We start from the raw sequence: 21,941 nt of genomic DNA on the forward strand, positions 1-21,941 counted from the left end.
TAAAGTAATACCATTTATTATGAAAAAAGTCTACTTTTCATTTTAATATTTCTTTTGATTTTGGGTTGACCTGAACATTTAGTGCGATTCACACACATTTCTGCTTCTTACTCCTCCAGTCTGGAGCGTGAACATGAAACACGGCACACGCTGCTCTGCAGGAGGATAACAAAATAGATTTTATTTCACAGGAAGAGGTTATCCATTTGATATGCTTTTAATATGTTTTTAGAGTATTTTATTTAAATACAATACAAATAAATAATATAGTTATTTCAAAGCAGTCCAAAACTGAAGATACAAATTCCCCATATACTGTACATCCCCACTATCTTTCCCAGTGCAGCCTTAGAGCCGTTCCTACGATATCTTCATGTCCATTAGAAATAAAAGATCTTAGAAATATGATCCTATTGAAGAGAGCTTGAAGGAAACTCTTGCACACATAATCCACAATAATAACGCACAATGGAAATGAAACATTCATGACCGTTGCTCTTTTGAGAATGTTTACCACTTAATATCAGCTGGCATGAGCGTAAAGTTATAATAAAGGAGCAAGCAAACAGAGTCTCTCTCTCCATCCCGCCAGCATCGCAGAACAAAAGTCACAGCATTGTGGGTAAGAAGTGTGTAGCTGTGTTCTTCCTGCGGGTTTTTCTCCCTCGCAGAGACTTTCCATGAGCGCTCAGACCCACGAACATCTGTCGCTTCTTATTCCTCCACTCGGCCGATGCATATGTGTTGTACCCGTTCTCCTCGATGCGCTCCTTCAGACGGCAGTTTATACCATAGTGTCTCTGAAGTGCAAGAAACAAAGAGTTTATTAGATTTCCTGCGAGGAAAACCAGGTCATAGTCATGCTGGTTTTTGAAACATGCTGGTCCAACATGGTCTGGTCTATCAGCTCTGACTGAATAACCATTTAAATCTCATTCTCGATCACTTATCACTTTATCACATCATGTTGGTAAGTTAATCACATGTTTAAGGTGATGTGTTTATTGTATTGAATGCTAAAATAAGTGAGATATTTGTACATTTTCCCTCAAAAAACAGCATCGGCTGCATCTTAAATCGCATACTTCCCTACTATATAGTAAGTGAAAAACAGTATATGACAAAATAATTGTCTGAATTCGCAGTGTTCATAAAAAAGTACACTGTAAAAAAAAAATGTTGGTTTAACTTAAAAAAGCAAGTTGCCTTAAAATTTTGAGTTCGTTGTAATTCAAAATGTGAGTTAATACAATGAGGAAGAATGGTTTAATAAACAGAAACTCAAAATAGTATGTTATCTTCACACATTAGTTATCGAAGTTGATTTGACAAAAGATAAAAAGTTGTGATAACAAATCATGAAAATATTTTTTACAGTGTACCCGGATGACCTAATACTTCCAGCAAGATTCTGAAGTGTGCATATGACAGACACTTTACTATCCCATGAGGCCACGGGAGAGGATTTCTGAATGACACTGACACTGGTGGGTCACATGATAATGACAACATGGCGGATGTAGTACGTCCGGATTACATTCATACACACACTCGAATACTATACTTTTTTAATGGTCGTGAAGTAATTACTTATTTAAAATAAGTACCTACTCAAGAGAGTGTGTGATTTCGGACGCAGCCATTGACTGTGCATTAACAGTCTGACACAGCAACACTGACTCAACCAATGGCGTGAGTTTGGGGCGGGGCTACGTGTTTGTTTGACCAATGACAGACAGACTGCAGAAATTACACACAACAACTTATTTTTCAGCCTAAAACCCTTGCTGGTGTTATGCAGCCCTAGATATGAAGATTCCTCGGTAGAACTCCTAAAATATGAGCTAAATATTGTCATATAAAGCCCTATTTATATGTGATAAATAACAATAACAATAGTAGTATGTTTAAAATATTATATTTCTATTAAGTAACAGAAATGTCAACTATGTAAATAAACTGTCTGACAATATAATAAAATAATTTAATAGTAATTAATAAATTAAATACATTTAAAGGGGTGGTAGCCCTTTTCAGAAGATGTCACATAATGTCCCCAGACAGAGTGTGTATGTGAAGTTTTAGCTCAACATACCCCACAGTTATTTTTATATAGCATGTTAAAATTGTCACTTTTTGAAGGTGAGCAAAAACACAATTTTTGTGTGTGTCCCTTTAAATGCAAATGAGCTGCTGCTCCCGGCACAGGGGGCGGAGCTTCAAGAGCTTGTACTTAGCAGCTCCGATTACCTCACACACACACATGCACTGAAAATTTCAAAAACGTTTAGCCTTTTATATTCAAACCGGAGTGACAACACAAGAAGAAGTGACAACATGTAGAAGCAACAGGACATTTCTGAATGGCTAGTTGATGAATTTATGTAGCTTATGTGCAGTTATCTTCTAGTCATTGATTAGCATATTCTGTCTTGATAATCTATAAATCATGTTCCGGGGGCGGGGTTTATGTAAATTTTAGGGTTGGTGATGTCACTAACCCGGGAGGAATGTTGTGTAGTCCCTACCAGCCGTTTGTTGTAGTCCTTAAAAAGCAATTTCTTTTAATTTTTTTTTATTTTGAGCGTCGTAACTTTGCAGATGTTGTTTATGCTCAAACAGCAACATTACACACTAACTAAAGTTAGAAAAGTGAAATCATAATCAACCACCCCTTTAATTTATAAAATTATATTTAATTTTTAATTTCATTTTAGCATTCATTTGAGGCTCACTAAATATTCCCATAACTCCAGTAAAAAGAAAAGCCTGGACTAAAATCCAGATGTATTTTAATGGAGATTTGGAGCAGGAGACTCACCGCTCCGTACAGTTCTCCTCTCTTACTGAGAGCCAGGTAAAGGTCACTGCCGAGACCTCTGATGGCAACGATCCCAACATCCACTGACGTGATCTCCAGAACACCTGAAACACACAACACATGAACACAACACATGAACACAACACATGAACACAACACATGAACAGTCAATGGAACAATACAGAGGCTCTCATGTGAAACACTGCAAACTATTTAGGTTACTAGGTTTCATTTGAACCCTTTTTAGTTTAGTTTTAGCTTGCAACAATGTGACTCTTGCGTGAGCAAACACTCCTCACTTTTTCTTCAGCAATTGTAAAAACATCTAAATGATTCCGCTTCTGCTTTAAAAGCTCAATAAGGAATAACATTTTGGGGAACAAATCAAAGGAAGTGTGCGTGTGCATGTGAAGAGGTCAGAGGTGAAATTACAGTTTTGTTTGACCTTTGCTCACTGGCAGGTTTTAATTCAGTTGTCAACGCAACACATAACACACACACACACACACACACACACACACACACACACACACACACACACACACACACACACACACACACACACACTGGAGCATGTGACGCTGGTTATCAGACTGTGATAACCCCAGTGCAGCGAGTGTGAACCCTGGGGCTGCAGTTGCGGGGGGTTTCTGCGGCTGCTCTTTGATCAGAGTAAAAGTGTGGAAAGATGCTTCCATCATGACAGCTAAAGTTGCCCCTGTAAACAGTTGTGTGTCACACACACACACACACACACACACACACTGGATGTGCACAGGATACATGCTTCCTCAGTTCAGATACTCACAGATCTGTGATTATAAAGCACTCCTGTTCACTTTATCCACTGATAGAGTCTGTGTGGCCTTGGTTTATGTTACGTTTAATTTTATATGTGGTCAGTGAGCACATCACTATCAGTCAGTATTTGTGTTTTTCTTAATTGTCGATATCAGTTAGGTTGATGCATATGGATGCAGATCATCAGTGGAAAATCAACTCTGTCCTGCATTTTTGAATAGAAATCTCAATCTCTTGTTCAATGTTTTTGTTTAGTTTATATACACGTATTATAAATATATGAAAATATATTAATAAAATAAAATAATTAAATTCTTTTAATTATTGAATTCTTTTTTAAAAATAGGACAGATAAAATGAACATTATTGAATATAATAAATACTTTTTTATATGTATAAATGTTTTATATTTGTTATATATATATTGTGTGTGTGTGTGTGTGTGTGTGTGTGTGTGTGTGTGTGTGTGTGTGTGTGTGTGTGTGTGTGTGTGTGTGTGTGTGTGTGTGTGTGTGTGTGTGTGTGTGTGTGTGTGAAGTGTCTCCATGGGGGTCTCGGGTTGCAGGTATCAAGTAAGCCGGTAAAACTATCTGAGTGCTCTGTGTCCTCTCAGCGCTGGGATGAAAGCATGAAAGGAAGGAACGACACAGACAGGATGACAGTGAGACGGATTAGAGAAGCTTCAATGATCAGTGATCAAAGATGAGAGCGACACCAGGCTGAAGCCTACTGCAAAAAGCTGAATGAAGCTTTCCCACACACACACACACACACACACACGTTTACTTAGCTAACTAAAAGGGGACATTCCATAGACGTAATGGTTTTTATACTGTACAAACTGCATATTCTCTCCTCATACACTAACCCTACCCCTAAACCCCCATCACACAAAACTTTCTGCATTTTTACATTTTAAAAACACCTTTAATTACTTTATTTTAAACCAGATTTATAAATGAGGACGTCCCTTTTGGAGATTTTGTCAGGTTTTGGTCACTTCTGGGTACAAATTTGTCCCCAAACCATAGAATCCCTACCAGTCAAAAAAGTTGACTAGTAAAAGTTGACTAACCCTAGGCTGACGCTTAAATACATGCTAGAAAATGTTATAAATTGTGGTTACATATGATGTGCTTTACAAAACTACTTTTTATGGATGATTTTGAGAGGAGAGCAAAAGAAAAGCAGTCAATAAATGTCCATCATACCAGACAGGGTTATTAGTTAACTAAAACTAAAAGCATGTGTTAACTGAAATATATAAAAAATGTAACTTATTTTATTTCAGCTAGTTGGCATGGAAACTTTTCTCAGTTTCATTTAGTTTTCATTGATGTACTTAAATAACTTCAACTAAATCTGAAATAAAAATGAATAAAAAAGTCATCAAAATGGCAAAAACAAACAACCAAATTGCTCAAACTTTAACAAAAGTTAGTGAAATCAGGAAAGGTAAAAATGAAAATGAATTCAAACAATTAATTAAAACCTAGTAGGCTATCTCAATAACACTGCATTATAATGTTTAAGAAGCATCCCAAGATGCACCTCATGTTCATCATTGGATGATGAATGGCAGGCAGGCACGTCCTGATTTTGCCGAGACGTTCCTGCGGGTCAACATATTTTATTGTCCAATTTCTTTCTTCTGCTGAACACAAACCAAACAGTTAACTGGTCCCATTGACTTCCATGTTCCTACTATGGAAGTCAATGGGACCAGTTAACTGTTTGGTTACTGACATTTTTCAATCTTTGTGTTCAGCAGAAGAAAGAAATTCATACAGGTTTGAAACAACTTGAGGGTGAGTATATATGATGACAGAATTTTCATTTTAAAGTGAACTATCCCTTTAAAAAACTATAAACTTTTCCCTCAAATCTGATTGGTTGATTGAAATCAACAGGATCAACAAATATGTTGTTCTGGTGAAATCCGGTTCTGCAAAAGTCCAGAGTTGCAGAGCTAGAATCTAGTCAGAGTGAGAAGAAGCTCAAATATTATAACAGTTTTTGCATGTTTTGGTCACTATTTATTTCCCATACCTCACTTTGTGTAATTTCACAGTTTTAATGACTGCACTATTATACTAAAATGAACAAAAACAGCACTAATTTCTACACAGAGCCTCACTTTGAAGTCTAATGTCAGTGAGGCCACACTTAACCAACCACAAGAGAGAGAGAGAGAGAGATCGGAGAACAAGCCAAGCCATTACAGTAAATGTGTTTGTAATCCCACCTCTATTTAACGCATACGAGCCGAACACCTGCGAGCGCGAGAAACCCCTGAGCAGATGTGGAGCAGCGCGCGCGCCACGAGGTCGAGTTTAAACTGGGTCTAACTGCCCGCTTCGTGTTTGCACGCTGTTGTTTCCCCTCGCGCGTCATGCTCTGTTACTAAACGCTGCGTCTTTGGCTTGCAGTTGTTTGCGCAGACATGCATTTTCCACAGCGCTCTGCCAAAAACTGCCCGTGTTTTTTGTGCTGGGATGATGATGATGTCTGGTGCCTAAAATAAAGCTAAATAAACAACAGTTGTATTTTCTGAGATTACAAAACAGCATTGCAGCAGTCATTGCATCATGGCTGTTTGTCAGTGATATGGAGGCGCTTGCGTTGGTTTTATTGTGTTTGGTGGAGTTGTGAAGGCATCTGTGACACACATGGCAGCGATCTCGCACCGTACTGGTGGTCTCCTGCACGTCCGGCTAATGCCTGAAGCGTCCCGACTGCTTCCTGGGACAACTACACTGAGGATGTTTGAAGAAGACATGATAGCAGACGCAACAAATAAACCCTGTCATCGCTCATCGCTGATATTTAGTCTTTACACAAAAGGAATACACAACTAAGCTAAGTCCTTCAAAGAAAGCCAGTATTCAATAAAACACTGATTCAATTACCATACATGTGAAAAAACAACAACAACAACATAGTATTTCTCCAATGCATTTAAAAAACAAAACATGCATACACTGTAAAACATGTTTTTTCAAAGTTTTAAATAAGACTACTGGAGTATGTTTTAGCCTACATGACAAAACTATTTCAGTCTTTCTACTTCAAAATTTCATGTTCAATTTGTTAGTTGAGTTGTGCTGGTAATATGTCAGAACCCGGAAGACTAATTCGCCGCTGGCTCCTTTAAGATTTTCAAGTTTTATAATGGTTTTTTCCCACCGATTTATTTGTAAAATAGTAAACATACACTGTAAAAAAAAAAATCTGTTAAATTTACGGTAAAATACCGGCAGCTGTGGTTGCCAGTAATTTACCGTATAAAATACGGTAGCAACATTTTAGGTTTTACAGACTTAATTTTAAATTTACAGTAATAAACCGTGTGTCATTATCTGATAGCCTATAATGTTAATTTACCGACCTCTTGAAATATTAATATCTGTTTTGTACCATACTCTGACAACCAACAATCACAGCAGTGATGAACATTAAATGTTAATTTAATGTTAATGAACATAACTAATGTACATAACTGATTATAAAAAAAACTAAGAAAACTATGAAGAAACATATTATTTCAACAAAAATACATAAAATGTGAAGTGTCACGCAAGGAATTGTGGGAATGTCAATTTACGTTTTTTTCACTGTAAATTATACAATGAGTTGTTCTTTTTCACTTTCAAAAACTGTAAATTTAACGTTATTTTACAGTAAAATTACATTAAATGTACCATTAGATCGATCACAGTTATTTACTGTATATAGTAAGGAAACTTTTACCGTTAAAATCACGATAATTTTTTACAGTGATATACTTTGACGTTTCCCTGTTTACACCTGGGGCCTCATTTATAACCGGTGCGTACAAAACAGGCCCTGAAAGAGGCGTACGCCACTTCCGACGCATAAGTTGTGATTTATAAAAACAAACTTGACGGGAAAATGTGCGCACCTGCACGCAAACTCTGACCCATGCGTACGAACGTTTTGGAGACGGAGCAGTTTGGCGACACCGATGGTGAGCTGGAGTTAAATGTCTTTTTGGTGACTTTTTTAGACAGAAAATCGAAATTAAATTATACATATACAGAAAGATAATTCAAATATAATTTCACTCACCAAGCCTATTACTTGAAGCAAATATCCACATCTTAAATGTCCGCGCCAGCGAGCGCGTTGGGCCGTTTAGTGAAACTGACGCATATCTAACCGGCAGATGAAGTAAAACTGCTCTTCATTATGAGTCCTAATCATAATAGGCTACAGTGCATGTTCACAATTATAGTTTAAATAAAATAATGATTAAAAATATGTTTTACTTCCGATATAAACATTTAGATTAAATTTGCCATTCTCATTAATGGAGTTAAACACTTAAACTAGCCTACATGAAATTTACCGAAAAGTTAATATATATTTAGCCTATATATATAAATAGCCTATAAATATTTGTTGTGAATGCAATACTTTTGAACACTTTTCCTTTGGCATGTTGTGTTTTAATGTTTTAACTACAGAGATAATTGCTTATCATGATAATAGCAGATTGTGCAAATATAATGCACAACAAAGGTCTATCTATGTTTCCATTAAAAATATAAATCAATTAAAAATACTATTTGGTCAGTGGAAAAGATTGAGAAAAACTTTCTCTGAAATGTATTTTACACTATTTGATTTAATTATTCAAAAACAAGGCAAGGATAGGCTACTAAATTATTTTTATTAATGTAATGTGACGGCACATCCGTATTTCATATTTTCCTAATGTCTTGTACCGTTAAACATGTTATCACGTGGATGAATAATCACATGCAAATGATATGCAGATGAGGATATGCATAGTAAAATGAGGCGTTGTAAGCTCCATATGTGGTTATTTCGGGGAGGAGATGCATGTGCGCACAATCTTCCGCTGAGTGGGATTTATGAAGTGAATCCTGCGCAGGTTCTGGCGTACGCACGCTTTTATAAGTCTGAATATTTTTTTGCGCACGCAATTTCTGGCTTTTGGGCGCACGTACACTTTTAGTAAGGATCCAACGCACAGTTTTATAAATGAGGCCCCTGGTGTTTTAATCGCTCTTTTGTCCCCTTCCAACCACTTTTGATTTCTTCGAGGAGAGGGTCTATGGGTGGGCAAATGTAGGGGCTTTTTCAGATCTTTCGATCTGATGGACCAAGTAAGCTCAAGCAATTTACATATGAACACACCTGGAGACGACGGAAAGACACACGGAGAACATCAGGTTTAGTTTCTGCTCTGACAGCCACAAGACCAGCCGAACGCTGTGAGTGTGTGTTAGACATCAGGAACGGTGAGAGAACATTGAGCTTGGTGCGTTTTTCATCTTCAAACCAAACTTGGGTCTTAAGCTGACAGTTTAAATCCCGTCTGGCTAGCGCTCTTCCTATGATGTTTACTTATTAGGTCAGTAGACGGAGAGTAGACGGTCTTTTTGTTTGAACACATCCGATCACATGAGCGCTTACATGAAAGCAATCTGGACGAACGTGTTTTCGACTTCCTCCAGAAGTGGTCAAAAGTGGACAAAATCAAAGCGTTTTTGACCCGGTTTACTCCTGTATTTAGTGTCGTCCACTTGTGATCCGATCGACCAAAACTCTTCTTAATACCAGGTGTAAATGAGGCCTTAGTTAGACGTTAATCTAATGTTTTGATAACGTTACAACTGCACTACTTCTTTAGATGGTTTAGAGAACATGCAAAAGTATTAGTAGACTGTCTGCTAACACTTTATTTTGATGCTCCACCAACAGATATTCTACTGACCATAAGTAACTTTGCAACTACATGTCAACTTATTCTACTAACCCTAATCTCTTATTCTACAAAACCTAACCATACCCGTACAGTCTACTGATACTTAACTAGTACTCTAATGAGAGTTAGTTGACATATTGGTGCAACATTACTTATAATCAACAGAATGTCCATAAAGGGAACCATCAAAATAAAGTGTAACCCTAACTAACGTTCCCAAAATGATCAAATCCGTTCACATGAACAAGAAAAAACTCTTTAAAACAAATATTCAATAAACATCACTGTCTGTTTGTTTTGCTAATTGTCCTTTTTAGCATGTGGTTTAGTTAGCATGAGCCCTTATTAGCATCAAACCCTGTTCCAGTCAGACAGACAGCAGACTTCTGCTTTATCAAACAGGATCAGGATACACGTGGGACAGCTTTACACTGGAATCCACATAAAAGCTCATAAATCTGTTGGAGTCTCTCACAGACCAGACGCTGAGTTAAACACCCCCACTGCGCTATAATCATCAGTCTGATCCAATTCCCCAAGACTTTTACGTACAATTCAATTTGCCATACTCAATGTAGAGCACGCCCTGATTTTGCCGAGTTCCTTGGGTCAATATATTTTGTTGATCCTGGAACAACATTCCTGTCCGTAAAAATAATCCTAAACATATCCCTACACCTAAACCTAACCCTATCAGAGAAGGTGAACAACACTGATGTAGAAGCACCTAACCCTGGTTGTAAGCCTAAACTTGACATAAACCGTAAACTTGTCCCTCAAATCTGATTGGTTGATTTGAATGTTGTTTCAGGATTTACAAAGATGCTGATCCAGGAACATGTTGTACTTGGTGAAATCAGGTTCTGTCCATGTAAAAGCCCCTTTCACACAGCGCGTTGATCTCGGGAAATTGCCGCGAAATTGCCAGAGTGCCTTCTGTGTGAACGCAAACACGTCCCGGGATTGATGCCGGTGTTGTGCCGAATTTCGACCCCCTGCCAAATTATTACCCCCCTCGTTGAAGTCAGTACCTGATTGCCTAATCCTAACCCCACCCCTAATCCTAACCCCTCCCCCACAACTAAGCCTAAACCTACCAATGCTAGGGGGGTAATAATTTGGCGGAGGTCGAAATTCGGCACAACACCGGCATCGATCCCGGGTTGGGGACCTAGTAACATTGCCGGGATCAGTCGCGGAACGCGCCCTGTGTGAACAACAGTCAGGATCAATGCCGTAAGGGGTGTGTCGTAGTGATAACGCATGTGCCATCGCGCGACTCTGTTGCTCTTAGAAGAAAGTTTCTGTTCGTCATCAACAAAGAAAGAACGAAAAAATGTCAGCAAACTGGAAAGAAGCAGAGACCAGCTCCTTACTACGTTCGCCAGCTTTGTGGAACGGTACGCGATGCGTTAGTGTTTTCGACGCGTGCGCTACACGTCTCATCCTGACGTCACGTGTCTTTACGGGATCTTACCGGGATGTGTGTGAACGCACTCACAGATCCCGGAAAATCACCGGCAGTGTGAATGAACCAAAATCAAACGTCACATTTTCCGTGTCTTTTCCGGAATCTTTTTGTTGTTGTTGCATAGAACAAATAATGCTACAATTTATTGTGAGACATTCATATCTAACCATTTTTAATCTAATTGGTGTTGTGGATGTAGATATGTTTTTTTTCTACGGACAAAAAATGTAAATGTGCTGTTGCTTAAAATCAACACGAAACCTTTTATTGTTATTTTGCGTAATGTGACATATTTTTTTGAATGTGAAACAGGACAAAAATAAGTAAATAAATGACAGTAAATGTAAATAAAACTAATTGAACCAAAATTTCATTGGATTATTATGCACTGATGAATCATACAGGAACATGATGTTGATTTCACTTTGCTTTAAGGATGTTATTATCATAATTCTTTTACTTGATGTGACTCTAGCAACTGCTTTCGATAACTTTAATGTATTACGATTGTAATATATTCTCAAATGTAATTTATTCCTGTGATCAAAGCTGAATTTTCAGCATCATAACACCAGTTTTCAGTGTCACATGATCCTTCAGAAATCATTATAATATGATGATTTGCGGCTCAAGAAACATTTCTGATTATTATCAATGTTGAAAACAGCTTAATATTTTTGTGGAAACCTAGACACATTTTTTTTTTCTGGATTCTTTGATGAATAGAAAGCTTAAAAGAACAACATTTATTTGAAATAGAAATATTTTGTAACATTATAAATGTCTTTACTGTCCCTATTGATCAATTGAATGTGTTCATGCAGAATAAAAGCATTAATTTCTTTAAAAAAAATCTTACTGACCCCAAACCTTTGAATGCTATAGTGTACATCAAGCATTTTTTTTTGTAGTGATATTTCTTTTAGCATTACATTACTCTAATGACCTGCATCTACCACTATCCGAAACATAGATAATACGTTTTTGACATGAGCTGTTCTGATGATGGTCATCAGCATGATGTCACACCCCTCACAGACCCTTTGTTTCTGATTTTCCCAGCGAACGGTGTCTTTTCAAACGCGTGATATCATTCAGAAGCACCTCAAAGGCCAGTGTTCCCCAAATCATGTCTTGCCTAAGGACAGCATCACTACTGCAGTATCCATTTCCACCAACACTGGATCTGTGCTAGAAAGACTAGTGTAATTTCACCCGCCGAGGATTACTCTTTTGTCGGAGGCCATTGCTGAATGTGAAAGACGCTCACCTTTGATGTGTCGCTGCTGATATTCACATCACGCCATTCATGAAACTCTAACAGTAGCCGCTCTGTTTCTCGCTCGGACGCATCCGTAATGTTCAGGATGTCATGCACTAAATGTGTGTTGAGCATATGTTCAAAATATGTCAAAATGTCAAATCCAAGCTTTTATCAACCATTAAAAAATCTAAAATGTACATTGGTTGAAAATGCTTTGGTCAAAAGTGGTTACAAAAGATTTCTATTTCAAATAAATGCCATTACTTTGAACTTTCTATTCATTGAAGAATTTTCTAGGCAGCACAATTGTTTTCAACATTGATAATAACAAGAAAGGTTTTGAAATTAAATGAATGATTTCTGAAGGATCATGTGACACTGAAGACTGGATAAATGATGCTGGAAATTGAGTTTTTCATCACAGGAATAAATTAAATGTAAAAAATATTCAACTTATTTTAGATTGTAATAATATTTCACAATATTACTGTTTTTAATGTATTTTTAGTCAAATTAAAGCAGCCTTGATGAGCATAACTTCTCTATGAAGTTATGAAGTCTTCTTTAAAACCGTTAAAAATATTACACCCCCAACTTTTGAAAAGTATACAATGATGTTTCCTGCTTCTCAAATATTCACCCTTGTGCTTCAACAGTGAATCAAACTGCTTTTCTGATCAGATTTGCTCAAGATACTAAACCTGCGATCGAAAGTCAGAGATCTCAATATGAATTCCAACATTTCTCATCAAATTCAGCTGAGGGCAAAAGAGGGCACAACTCCGTACTCTCACTGTGTGTCAACAATTGTTTCATTTGTGTCTATTTTTACTTCTAGGATAAACATCTGAGATGAAGTCGATATCTTCAAGCAGTAACATTGTCCTCTGGGATTACATGTTGATCACTGTCACATTTGTTTTGCTCGTTCTCACCATCAAGAAACTTTAACCGAATGTGATGTTTCAGTCTCTCATGAGGCTCTTTAGGGCTAGTTAAAGTTGAGAGCAGTTAAGTGAGAACATGTGTATTACTGCTGCTGTTCCCGACACATCACACACGCACACGCACACACACACAAACACACACACACACACACACACACACACACACACACACACACACACACACACACACACGTGCTCACCCCTAGACATAAGAGCAAGCAGCTGTGCTGTACACCGGTTAAATTACTCGCTTATGAATAAATGAGTTGTGAAATTTAAAAGGACAGCACATAGCTTTTGAGAGATACATGTATGCTTTTAGTTAAACACTAAAATGTTTTTTCTAAGGCACACTTGCTAATAAAAACACATAAAACTAGAGCTTACTCATGCAAAACGCTCTGCCACAATGCTGAGGTGTTCCATGTGCTTGATAGTGGACTGCTGAGTGGTTGCTAGGATGATCTGAGTGGTTGTTAGGTGGTTGCTATGTTATGAGTGATTGTTAGGGGGTTGCTAGTATGTTCTGAGTGGTTGCTATGTTCTGAGTGATTGCTGGGGGTTGCTAGGATGTTCTGAGTGGTTGCTAGGTGGTTGCTATGTTCTGAGTGATTGTTAGGGGGTTGCTAGGAAATTCTGAGTGAATGCTAGGTGGTTGCTATGTTCTGAGTGATTGTTAGGGGGTTGCTATGATGTTCTAAGTGATTGTTAGGGGGTTGCTATGTTCTGAGTGATTGTTAGGTGATTGCTAGAATGTTCTGTGTGGTTGCTAGGTTGTTATGTTCTAAATGATTGTTAGGGGGTTGCTATGTTCTGAATGATTGTTAGGGTTGGATGTTCTAAGTGATTGTTAGGGGGTTGCTATGTTCTGAGTGATTGTTAGGTGATTGCTAGAATGTTCTGTGTGGTTGCTAGGTTGTTATGTTCTAAATGATTGTTAGGGGATTGCTACACACTAAAAAACGTTGGGTTATTTGTTTAACCCAACCGTTGGGTTACACATATTGGGTCAATATGTTGGGTTATTTTTCAAAAATATTGGGTTATTTTTAAAATCGTTGGGTAATTTCTAGAAATAACCCGACTGTTGGGTTAAATAGCCATTAGCGACGGTTCAAATTTTTAACGGTCAAGTGTCAGACAGTCAACACAGAAGCTGCTGCTGCATCCTGATAATGAACGGTAAGTCATATCGTTTTTATTTATTTATAACATTAAGTATTGTGTACTGAGATACTTGAATATAATTATTCTAAAACTAAATTTTATATTTTTAAAAAACGAAGTTCCCTTTAGGCCGTTTTAATGATCCCAGGAAAGTGAGATCGGTTAGAAATAAACTAGCTATCTCCGTTAGCTCGCTAGCTGTAATAAAGTAATTAATTAAAACATTATACTAGCGAAAACGTTAGTGATGTAACGTTACTACCAGTAAGTTACCTAATATAAACTAAGTAACGTTAGGCTTAAGTTAGTCTGAAATCACTAGCTAGCATTACGCCTGTTTTACTGTATTCGTGATAGCAAAGGTCTTATTAAAGGGACTTTAGTGATGGTCTGTCACAGCTGAAGCAGTGCTCCAGACTGGTAGCGTCCTTTTTTGTATAGGTGTGACTACAATTGTCACTAAATGCGGAACGAAAGAGCTCTATACTCATCAGAACCGTAGTGCGCGGACCATCTATCAGCTCGGCCCAGCGGCGCGAGCTCAGGCATCGGTCACACGACACCACAACAGCGCTGTGAGAAGCGTTTGAATTCGCTCAAATCTCCGAGATGAGAGGAAGATGAAAAAGTGCAGATATTCCCAACAACATTGAAGCTGAAATAATGAGAAACATTGTGCAACAAATAAACGATTAGTGCATGATTAGTTAAAAAAAGTTTATGTTTTCCAATACACAGATTATTACCTTGATTTACAACACAAACTGCAACTATGGTATTTTGGCAGAAAAATATTCATAATGCATGTTAATATGCATGCATGTGCATGTAACAGTATTAATACTGGATAGCTGAAGCATCCAATTATAGTATTATAAGTGTTTTTTTTTCTTATGAAGTTTTGCCTTTTATTTAAATGTGTTTTACTAAATGTGTTTTAGACAAATGGGCTAATTTGTGAAGCAGACTACAACAGTTGATCTTCTGCCATTTAATTGAAACCTTTCAAGGTGAGTAAGCAATTAAAATAAGTGATATATTTAAGGTTTTTTATTAACTTATTTTTAAAGACTAGTTTACTTATCTGAACATATTTATTTTTTTCTGCTTCATTCTAACACAGGAAGGAGTAAATGGAAGTTTTACGCTGCTGGATGACAATGGTTCTCAACTCTGGTCCTGGACAGTGTACAGTAGTGCACATTTTGGATGTCTTCCTTATCTGGCACCGGTCTTGGTGTCCTTCTAATATAACAAGCTGGTAAGTTGAATAATGATTAGAGAGACCAAATGTGCAGTGCTGGGGCTACTACATATACAGGTACAGTTAATTACTTATGTTTGCTTGTTTTTTCAACTGTCTTCCCTCATTTTAATACAATATGTTTTAATTTCTGTAGAGTCTGAGCTGGCTGATGACTGACAATGATTGAGTGGCAAAAGAAAGCAAGAAGTCCTCACAGCCAAGTCGAGGAGTTTGTGAGACACACACCACCTCAACAAACTGCAGTGCGTGGAATTGATCCTCTGGAACAAAAACTATCGAAGAAATCATTCGAGAACATCCCAGACTTCACCGTTTTCTTGGAATGGTAAGTTTAATGATATATTAAGTATAGCGGGTTTGCGCGTGACGTCACCATCGAGTGACTGCGGTTATAAGAAAGCTAGTGGGAAGTTCTGATAATTTTACTATGTCTATAATCTATTTAAAATGTTACATGTCAATAGCCAAATTCACCAAACACATTCAATGTTGATCACATTAAGAATAAGAAAAAAATTGCAATGCTAGGAAGAGGCCAAATTATGAGAAACAGAAATGATTGATAAATTTATCTGCGTCTTCAGCCAATGCAGTCTGTTAGTTTACCTCACCTCCCAATTTGAGTCGTTCATTCATCCCATGACATCCTCATAAACTGAGCTTTGCAGTCTGTAGTACCGGATATAGAATTGAATAGTTCACGTTTCGAGTCTATCGACTTCAGGTTCAAATCATTTTTCAACACATGACAGCCACATAAACTGAAGCTATGCAGTCGGCACCGGATACAGTGTTGATTAGTTCATCTCTCTGGTTTGAGTCGTTCAGTTTTATGTCACGTAACTGTGTTGTTATTAGACTATATAATATATATATCTTTAGCAAAGGGATTTTGGCATTGCCAACTCTTTAGTACCACATTAATATGGAAAGAACCATCATAACAGAAATTCTTAAATGATCAATTTAAAAAAAATTAAAAAGCTATAATTTGATACCAAAAGCGCAGCATGATACTGTAAAAAAACTGACTACTGGTAAATGCTTGTTTATATGAAAGTTTGGGAATTATTAACTCATTTATGTGTCCAGCACTGTCACATGACAAAAGAACGAAAGACTCGGATCAGACCCAAAGACTCGAGAGATGAACTAATCATTTCTCTTTCCAGTACAGAACTTAAAGGATGTTGCGCATGTGCAGTCAAAATGAACAAAGAATTTTATCAACCAACGCGAGTGCTTTGTGTAAAAAATCATAATCGCTGCGTTCACACTCTTGTCGTCTGCTCTCGCATTAACACAACACGTATGCGTTGAGGTGCTCTCGTGAACATGCGTTTGAGTTTAATATTTTGTATACTGTAATGATGTCTTCGCTACCTTACTGGGGCTTAAAAGTGATAGTTGCAAAAATCTCTCAGACTCATCAAAAAGCTCTTTATTATGTTCCGAAGATGAACAAAAGTCTTATAGGTTTGGAACGATATGAGGGCGAGTAATTAATGACAGAATAAAAAATTTTGGGTGAACTAACTCTTTAACACCAGGTGTAATGACTAATTAGAGTGACCATAATTTAATTCAATACAGCACTGCTTTGATGTAACTTTTTCATAATTTAACACTGTTGATGTTGTCACAGTGCATGCCCAACTGAACTTTATTTATTCTTTTAAGGTTGGAACTAACATGGTGCCTATCTGAAGTTCTGAACCGTGAGACAAGCCCGGATCCACATGACTGCTGCTTGGGACAAAGAGAACTCGCAAGTTTTGATCATATTCAGTGTGGAAGCAGTTGAGCAGAAGACTTTATTTCAACCAATGGATGCGTTTCAAAAATGTTTTACATATATGACATAAACAATTTCAAGACCTCTGCACCCATTTGGTTGTTTTTGTAGCATTCAAACTTGAATATATTCAGAGTAGTTCCTTCAACACATTGCTGCCTCATTAAGAACTTTGATCATCATCATCATTAGGTCCTGTAGTCAACATATGTATTTGTAGTTGTATTACTTAAGGTATGTTTACAACAACACATCTATGCATTCAGTGTACAGAATAAAGTTGTGATTAGGATTTAATGTTATTCATTTGTGTATTCTGTCCATATTTGTATAGGAATTTAATGTATAGTTCTTGTGCTGTATATATATATATATTATGTATGTTTTGAATGTGTTTGTACATATTTGCATAGGTTTTTAATTTATTATGCGTGTTGTATGTACACTTGTATTTTGAATTTATGTACACAATATATTTACATTAAATGCTAGACTCCCCAATATATGTAGTGTCATTTATAAATATATTTGTTGAAACATATGTATTTTTTTTATGCAAATAAACAATCTGTATTTGAAAACAATGGAGTTTATTTATTAAAATAAGGTCATAAATAAAAAATATATATTTAACTCAACTGTTGGGTTATTTTAACCCAACTGGTGTTTAACCCAATGCATTGGGTTAAAATAACCCACAGTTGGGAAGGTGCTATACTAACCCACAGTTGGGTTATTCGTTGGGTTATTTTTAACCCAACATTTTTAAGTGAGTATGTTCTGAATGATTGTTAGGGTTGGATGTTCTGAGTGGTTGCTAGGGGGTTGCTATGATGTTCTGAGTGATTGTTAGGGGGTTGCTATGATGTTCTGAATGATTGTTAGGGGTTGGATGTTCTGAGTGATTGTTAGGTGATTGCTAGAATGTTCTGAGTGGTTGCTAGGTGGTTGCTATGTTCTGAGTGATTGTTAGGAGGTTGCTATGCTCTGAGTGATTGTTAGGAGGTTGCTAGAATGTTCTGAATGGTTGCTAGGTGGTTGCTATTATGTTCTGAGTGATTGTTTGGGGGTTGCTAGGATGTTCTGAAAGATTGTTAGGAGGTTAGATGTTCTGAGTGATTGCTAGGGGGTTGCTACGATGTTCTAAGTAGTTGTTAGGATATTCTAAGTGGATAGACAAGTGGTTACAACAGCATTCTGAGTGGTTGCTAGGTGTTTGCTAGGATTTTAAGAGTGGTATCTAGGTAGTTGGAATTGTGTTCTGAGTGGTTGCTAGGGGGTTGCTAGGATGTTCTAAGTGGTTGCTATGGTGTTCTGAGTAGTTGTTAGGATATTCTAAGTGGATAGACAAGTGGTTACAACAGTATTCTGAGCGGTTGATGGGTGTTTGCTAGGACGTTAAGAGTGGTATCTAGGTAGTTGGAATTGTGTTCTGGGTGGTTGCTAAGGGGTTGCTAGGATGTTCTAAGTGGTTGCTATGATGTTCTGAGTAGTTGTTAGGATATTCTAAAAGGATAGACAAGTGGTTACAACAGTATTCTGAGTGGTTGCTAGGTGTTTGCTAGGATGTTAAGAGTGGTATCTAGGTAGTTGGAATTGTGTTCTGAGTGGTTGCTAGGGTGTTCTGGGACCTGGTGGTTGTCAGATGATATGGCTTGAGTCCTTCCTTCAGTCTGTTTTTCTCCATTTTGAATTGTATCATCCAGCAAGAGAAAACAGTCTGATCACCTGATGGATTGTGTATTCTGGCTGAGTGCTTTGTGTCTGTTGTTTTATCACAGATGAGGCTATCAGAAGGAAATTGACATGTGCAAGCACACACACACACACACACACACACACACACACACACAGATCTGACAGACATTTCCTCTCAACGCCTGATCACCTCTGAGGGCTTGATTACATGTTTACACAGTCAGATGTCACAGTGATGTCTGATGCTACACAAACACACATTGCCCTCTAACAGGAACAACTCAAACACCCGGTACATTTCCATGCTGATCTCTAATGACCTAAAAACATTACAAGTAAAGAGTGCACTTTCGTAAAAGTTTTCAAAGTATTCTACAGGTTCTGTCAAAATATGTTCTTCATATCAAACTTTTATTGTTCAGATGTTGCTCCTTTATAGCTCAAGAAACTCCTCTATGTTTTATTTAAAGGGTTGGTTCACCCCAAAATACAAATTCTGTCATTATTCCCTCATGTCGTTCCAAACCCGTAAGACTTTCGTTTATCTTCGGAACACAAATGAAGATCTTTTTGATGAAATCTGAGAGCTTTCTGTCCCTCCATTGACAGCTACGCAACTGAAACTTTGACGCTTCAAAAAGTTCATATAGAGATTGTTAAACTAATCCATATGAATAGTCATAAAGTTAAAGAGCTGTGAAATGAATGTGGAGCAGCTCATGGAAGAATTTGATGATAAATATTTAAGATCTCAGACTTTTGATGGCAGTCTGTGGTATTTTGTACACTTTTAAACATTGTTGAGATCTCTTCAGAAACTTAAGAGGAAACTCACTGCATGCTTTATACAGGAGAAACAAACGAGACCTTAAAAAGACAGTTTGATTATAGAAGCACCAGACAAAACCAACCACACGCTTCTGAATCGAGATGCCCAGCGTCTTTGAAAAGGAAGGGATGTCAGTGTGAGACACCACACACACACACACACACACACACACACACACACACACACACACACACACACACACACACACACACACACACACACACAGGAAGACCCTTATCTGCACATGGGCTCCATATGAGCAATGGCCAATTAGCTTGTTCTTTGTAAAACACCAAAAACATATTTTGCATTTCACTGATGGGCTCATAATACATGAAACGAACCAAAAACGATCTAATAACAGATACTTGACTCTATTATGGACATATAGAAAGCACAAGCGTAACCCATGATCACGTTATAAGGGATGTGTTTCCTCTGCTGTGTCAGGGGAAACATTTACGGCAATATGTGGGTTAATTGCTCTCAGATTTCTGGGTGTCAGCAGGACACAATTACGCATTTATTAGGTTATTACAGCCAATAGCACCATTCTTTAATGGCCCATTCATTTTGTTTGTTTTATTAGAGCAGCTAATTTCATTTATGGGGTTTAAATATTATTCTTATTATTCTTGAATTCACCTGAATTCACATCAGGTGTTTTGCTTATGTCTACTTATAATTTGCAAAAAAATGCATTTAAAAAAATGCAGCATATAATAATTCAACATTCAAATAGAAATGTCATAAAACTTTTGATTCATATGTGAATGCACATTAGGTCATCTAAAAACTATCTAATTTAATGATAAAAGTATTTATAACGTGTTATAATATTCCTATTCATAAACGGATTATAAATAAATTGTCACAATATGCAATATTTTTGCCCAATGACTTAATCCAGAAACACTTCATAATAACTTCCATAAATAAAAGGAACTAACATTATTGAATATATATTCATTAAACTTTATTTTCATTTATATTCATATTTTTTAAATGCATGCTGATCTGAAGGCTATACATGCATGTTAGGCAATTAATTAAGTTATTTTAAATGGGTTTAAAACGAATTATACCAAATTAATTTAATTCTTATTATTATTAGCCTATTATTATTCACATTAAAACTGATTTTTTTTAAACATAATTTAATTCTAAATGAAAATTCAGTTCATAACTTCCCTAAGATTAGCTATAGCCTACATTCAAACATTTTAAACAGGATTAATAAAACTATAAACTACATTTAAACTTGATTAATGGCTATATTTTCTTAACAGACTAGTTGATGATGTTCACAGAGAGGTTATTAAATTTCACACCACGATGTTTTTGTTTGGCCATTGCCGACGTGATTCTGAATAACCCGAACGTGTTCTGAGGTAACTCACTGTAGGGATCGTCTTTTCTCTTGGTGCCGTTGACTCTCCCGTCTCTCCCGATCCTAAGGAAGAACTTCTGGAAGGAGAAGAGTTTCCTCTGGCGCACGTCTCCCTGGAGGTGCACGTAACTGCGCACATGCCGGCCTGAGGTGGAGGTGGATGAGGATGAAGATAAAGATGAAGAGTTGTCGACCCTGAGCGCCTTCTGCACGGCACATGCGCGGCCACAGCTGACGGAGACCACGAGAAGATACACGACACACACCGACCAGCATGCAGACACACTCTTACTCACTGTCCATCTCCTCATGGTACTCCTCCTGGAACATGCTGCTCAGTGACTGTGCATGGATGCCTCTCGCTCCAGAGAACTCCACATAAGACCAGTGAAGAAACCATGAAGTTGTGGAATTAGGCAAGTCTGAGAAGCTTCTGATGGTGAGATACAGCACTTTATTAATCCCATTTGGGAATCATTATCATGGCAAAACTCATTCCTCCAGCGTTGTTTCCAGGGAATGCACGTCAAAACGACCCTGTTCCTGGCATCCTGTCTCCTGATGTGATCTTCTACCTCCAGGATGGTCATAGAAATGCTGCTGTCTCTCTCTCTCTCGGTTCCTCACCCCTCCCTACTCCTGTCTGTCATTTTACGTCCCTGCCTCCATTCTCACACTCTGCCCCTCCTCGCTGAATTCCCTAGGTGTGGGTTTGTCTGATAGGGCTTTTGTGAAT

The 21,941-nt window shown here is 37.5% G+C and overlaps 1 protein-coding gene and 1 long non-coding RNA gene across 2 annotated transcripts; one reads left to right on the top strand and one right to left on the bottom strand.

Annotated features, from left to right (window-relative positions):
• Positions 1–157: 157 nt before the first annotated feature.
• fgf10b (fibroblast growth factor 10b) lies at positions 158–21,729 on the bottom strand. Its single transcript, XM_079608424.1, has 3 exons — positions 21,216–21,729; positions 2,822–2,925; positions 158–800 (listed from the first exon to the last, which is right to left on the bottom strand). Exons 1-3 carry the CDS (start codon positions 21,514–21,516, stop codon positions 609–611), a joined length of 597 nt encoding a protein of 198 aa, XP_079464550.1. The 5' UTR covers positions 21,517–21,729; the 3' UTR covers positions 158–608.
• Positions 14,175–17,782, top strand: LOC306996181. The gene is made up of 5 exons (XR_013797027.1): positions 14,175–14,241; positions 15,168–15,236; positions 15,350–15,487; positions 15,627–15,818; positions 17,174–17,782. It is a non-coding gene; the product is annotated as an uncharacterized lncRNA (long non-coding RNA).
• Positions 21,730–21,941: the final 212 nt, after the last annotated feature.

The sequence above is a fragment of the Phoxinus phoxinus genome (assembly GCF_949152265.1).
Source record: "Phoxinus phoxinus genome assembly, chromosome: 3".
Taxonomy (NCBI): Eukaryota; Metazoa; Chordata; class Actinopteri; order Cypriniformes; family Leuciscidae; genus Phoxinus; species Phoxinus phoxinus.